Source organism: Gossypium arboreum, chromosome 10, assembly GCF_025698485.1.
Source record: "Gossypium arboreum isolate Shixiya-1 chromosome 10, ASM2569848v2, whole genome shotgun sequence".
In the NCBI taxonomy this organism is placed as follows: domain Eukaryota; kingdom Viridiplantae; phylum Streptophyta; class Magnoliopsida; order Malvales; family Malvaceae; genus Gossypium; species Gossypium arboreum.
Window position 1 is genome coordinate 121,533,204 of NC_069079.1, and position 5,051 is coordinate 121,538,254.

Here is a 5,051-nt window from a genome sequence, read left to right on the forward strand (position 1 = left end):
TATCCTCTCGGACTAAGATTTTCATAGACTCATCTTTGTATGTCAAATATAATTAAATCTAAACTGCATTTAAAGTGATGACATAAGAAGAATTGCATTTGTATCTCCTTAGAATTGATATGCGAAATATATTATACATTCAAACTAACTTTAAGAATACAATCAACTTGTAAATCAATAATTTAATATATTCAATAATTTCGTACGACCCAATGAACCTCATGCCCAACTTACTCTTTTTGTCAAATTGAATTTTTTTTCTACAAAGATACTTTTACCTTTAGATAATCTTTCATCAATTTCACCTTTGCTTTAATTTTGGTGATCAACTTTCAACCTATAAACTTATTCTCACTTATATACAAAATTATGTCAAGGGATATCTAAACAAAATGATGCTCAAATTCATCTAAATTTTGACATTATATTTCCTATGTACATGAAATAATTTTATAATTATATATATATATATTATATTTTTAGATTTTATATATTTTAATTTTAAAATGATAATACAAAAACCTAATATTTTATAAAATAAAATATATATAAAATTATTAAAAATTAAATTCAAAATGAATTTCAACAAATAAACATTGATTTAAATACACATTTTGGACGTAAAATAACTTTTATAATATTTTTAAAAATATTTTTATAATATATAAATGCTTGTCACGTGCGATAATATGAGTTTTATCATATTTCGTAACATTATTTGTTCTCGGTGTTATATTATTATATCTTAAGCCTATAAAAGAAATACCAAATATGTCATGCAATCCAAATTTAAGTATAACCTAAGTTTAAAAAAAAATATTAAAACCATTGATGAAATTCAGAGACAAAACATACATCAACCTTTAAAAAATAAAAATAAAAAGTAAAGCAAGAAAGTAGCGAAGCAGATTTCTGCAACACGAGGCAGCCATGCACGGCATGCATGTAGCACAGTATAATAAGAGTCCAAGTGTCCTATATGCTCTTCTCTCAAACACCAATCCTTTTATATCTTCCCTGCAAAACGGTGCTAAAAGACCAAAAAGCAGAAACCCTAAAACAACAAAAATGAAACCAGGAGGGCAAAGCTTAGCTCTAACCACCACCACCATAGCCATTCAAATCTTAACCTTCAGCCTAATTTTCTCGTTCAGCTTCGCTCTCCTCGAAACCCCACAAGAACCAACCATACACCAAGTCACTGAAAATTCAGATATCCCAACTCTGAAGACCAAATTCTCGAGAAACCACGTCCACAAACAGTTCCGAGTTTTCATGGAAACGTACGGAAAGAACTATTCGACCAGGGAGGAGTATATGCACCGCCTCGGGATCTTTGCGAAGAACTTGGTGAGGGCTGCTGAGCACCAGCTGCTTGATCCTATGGCTGTGCATGGTGTGACTCAGTTCTCTGATCTATCTGAGGAGGAGTTTGAGAGTCTTTACACTGGTTTCAAGGGCCCCAGTGTGGCGGCACCATTATTGAGGGATGGTGTTGGTGGTGAAGCAGAGGCGTTGGAGGTTGATGGGTTGCCTGAGAGCTTTGATTGGAGAGAGAAAGGAGCTGTAACAGAGGTTAAGATGCAGGTAAATTTTATTGTTCTCTTAAAGAATCAATATTGATTTTTAATTTGGACCATTTTATCGATTCCGGTTACTGGTCTGGAGTAATCGGACAGTTTTACCAAAGCTTAATTATATTTATAGGGTACTTGTGGATCATGTTGGGCATTTAGCACCACAGGAGCTATTGAAGGAGCCAACTTTATTGCAACAGGGAAGCTTCTAAATCTAAGTGAACAACAGCTTGTAGATTGTGATCACATGGTAGTTAATTTCATCCTCTATATATGGTCTCTCTCAATTATTGTTCATATTGCATGCTCCGGTTTTTAATCATTGTCCACAAAGCTTTTGTTAACCTTTCTTTGATCTGCTTCCTTTCGATGCCATTTCGTGAAGTGCGATATAAAGGATAAGAGTGCGTGCGACAACGGTTGCGGTGGAGGCCTAATGACGAATGCCTACAAGTATTTGATCGAGACAGGAGGCTTAATGGAGGAGAATGTATACCCCTACACTGGGGAACGCAACGAATGCAAGTTCAACCCAGAGAAAGTAGCTGTTGAAGTTGTGAATTTCACTAACATCCCCATCGATGAAAATCAAATCGCCGCAAATTTAGTACTTCGTGGCCCTTTAGCCGGTGAGTTAACTTCCACCAAAAATCAATGGAAGTAATATGCTATAATTATACATGATGTTAGATGAAGTTCTTTTCTAATATAAGTATGAAACAAGAGTTCATATAGCATAGGTTGCATATATCTTATGTATATTCCGAGTTTCGACACCCTTGTTCGGTTTATATCCTTTTTTAGAAGATTCTTAAAGGATCTCTTCTTATACATAACTAACACACTCGTACGTATATTTGTATTTGATGCTCGTGTTTGATATTTTGTACATTACAGTTGGGTTGAATGCTATCTTCATGCAAACCTACATAGGAGGGGTGTCATGCCCAATAATATGTGGGAAGAGGTGGATCAACCATGGAGTATTACTAGTGGGTTATGGGGCAAAAGGGTTTTCAATTCTAAGACTTGGGAATCAACCCTATTGGATCATAAAGAACTCATGGGGCAAACGGTGGGGAGAACATGGCTATTATCGCCTTTGTCGAGGTCATTCCATGTGTGGAATCAACACAATGGTCTCAGCGGTGGCAACCCAAGTCTACTGAAATTATCGTTTTCATTTTGTTTAGTATAGTAATTTTCAATTATATTTCCTAGTGATAAAAGTAACATTTCTAAATTAAATTAATCAACATATATGTATTTTCTATTGAAGAACTGATTATGAAGAAAGTGACATATATCTAAATTGATCAATATGATATTAAAGAAATGATTATGAAAATGGTTTACCTTGGGATTGTAATGTGATGAAAATGAGTAAGAATAAAAATGGGAAACAAAGAAAAGCAGCTACGATGTAGGAGAGTCTATTTATAGTAAATATGTTTTTGTTATCTTATAGTACGTAGGATCAAAATGTAGTATGCAAGGAAGTTTGGATTTCAGTTACTTGATGACTAGGTACCTTGTATTAAGGTATTTGAGACCTTCGGATGATCTCTCGGGGAGCACTTGTAATAGTCTGAATTTCAACGATGTCGAAAATAGTGGTTCGAGACCATCAAATCCGACAAATGAATTCGTAGATTATATTATTTAATATTTACGAGCTAAATATAGTTTTTAAAAGATTTTTGGAATAGTAAATTGTGTTTTATAAAGATTTATTTGGTCAAGAAATTGAGAAAAAGAGGTATTGAGATCTCAATGTTATAAACCGAGCCATAAATATTTTTATAAATATTTACGGAATGTCAATAAAGTAGTATTTAGAAAATTTTGACGTTTGGGTGGTCAATTAAATAAAAAGAATTAAATTGAAAAATGTGTAAAAGTTGCTAAAAGGATTAAATAGTTCAATTGTCAAATGAGGAAGGGCCTAAAGTGAAAATAAGCCCAAAAGAGATATTTTGGGTGGCAATAACTGAGAAAATTCAGGAAATGAGTGAAATAAGGGCAAAATTAGAAAATTGCCAAAATTAGCTAAATAAAAATGGGACTAAATTGGAATATTTAGAATCCTCTTCATTTCTCTTCATATTCATCAGCTGAAAAACAGTCATGAAAAGGGGTTCAAGCTGGTTTTCATGCTCTAGCTTCATGTAAGTTTAATTCTTGCTTTCTCCTTGATATTTTTATATTTTTGAAATTTTACAATTGGGTCCAACTTACTATTTCATTAGTTTTTGATTCCATGGCTAATTTTTAAAGTTTTTATGGATGAGTTCTGAAATAATATGATGAATAATCATAGAATTGAAGCTTTACTTTTGGTATATAATGATTTTATCAAGTAAAATTGATGAAAATTCATTTTAGGACATAATTAAGAAAGAGTTTGGAATTAATGTCTAATGCTAAAGTTCTGATTTTTAGGGGTTATGAAGAAGTTTAAAATGATAGACTAAAGTATTAATTGAGAAAAATTAGCTCAATTGAGGGGTTAATTGAGCAAGGAATGAATTGTATAAACTGTGAAATTTGGGGCAAAATGGAAATCAACATTTTTCACTAAAACTGTTTTGGACAGCAGCAGTAGTGTAACTTTGAAAAATCACCAAAAATTGTATAAATCGAATTAGATGATGAATAAAATATGAAATTAAATCTTATTGAGTCTAGTTTCTTATAAAAGAAACGATATAAGCAATGGAATTGTGAATCATGATATATAATAAATTTTATGAGACAAGGTCAGAATGATTTCGGGTTCCCCTGTTTTGACTTTGGAAAATCATAAAAAATTGGATAAAAATAATTATGGGTTTAAATTTATATGTTTAGAATCCTTAATGATCCTACTTTCCATAGAAACAAATTAAAATATCATTTGAATCTTGTACGAGGATATAATTAATTTTTAGTGAAGAAGAGTCGGAACTATCAGACAGCAGAACAGGGGTAACTTTAAAGAATAAACTGTACGTATTGGCTAAACCAAGAATTCTTAAAATTTTATGGTAAGAATATATATGAGTCTAGTTTTAGGGAAAATTATCGGATCTTAATTTGGAGTTATATAGCTCCAAATATAAATAATTTAGTGACTATGATACAGATGGACAGCTTGAATATTCATAAAAGTAAATAATAAAGATTATAGATAATGTTACTTACAAGTGTGTTATATACATTAAGGATGTGGAATGGAGAGGAGGAGGAGGAAAATATATATGAATATCCAGCTAGCATGGCTAATTTGCATGTTTTAGGCTTAAGGACTGAATTGAATAAAAGTAAAACCTCAGGGGGTAATTTTGTAAAAATGTCAAAAATGACTAAATTGAAGGGAATGAATTTTTTATTATATAAATTAATAAATTGAATGAAATTTTCAATTTAAGATCGGGTGAAAATTGGGAAAATGGTAAATTACCAAAATGCCCCTTAATCTTGATATTTCTGCAA

The 5,051-nt window shown here is 31.8% G+C and overlaps 1 protein-coding gene across 1 annotated transcript; it reads left to right on the plus strand.

Annotated features, from left to right (window-relative positions):
* The first annotated feature begins 896 nt into the window (after window positions 1-896).
* Window positions 897-2,858, plus strand: LOC108487218 (probable cysteine protease RD19D). Its single transcript, XM_017791504.2, has 4 exons — window positions 897-1,587; window positions 1,708-1,827; window positions 1,963-2,206; window positions 2,475-2,858. Exons 1-4 carry the CDS (start codon window positions 931-933, stop codon window positions 2,744-2,746), a joined length of 1,293 nt encoding a protein of 430 aa, XP_017646993.2. The 5' UTR covers window positions 897-930; the 3' UTR covers window positions 2,747-2,858.
* Window positions 2,859-5,051: the final 2,193 nt, after the last annotated feature.

What these genes read in the sequence shown, in the direction of transcription:
- LOC108487218 (XM_017791504.2), top strand. Translation starts at nt 931, where the DNA reads ATGCACGGCATGCATGTAGCACAGTATAATAAGAGTCCAAGTGTCCTA. An exon ending in TAACAGAGGTTAAGATGCAG is followed by an intron (nt 1,588 to 1,707) that starts GTAAATTTTATT and finishes TTATATTTATAG; the next exon opens with GGTACTTGTGGATCATGTTG. An exon ending in TTGTAGATTGTGATCACATG is followed by an intron (nt 1,828 to 1,962) that starts GTAGTTAATTTC and finishes CATTTCGTGAAG; the next exon opens with TGCGATATAAAGGATAAGAG.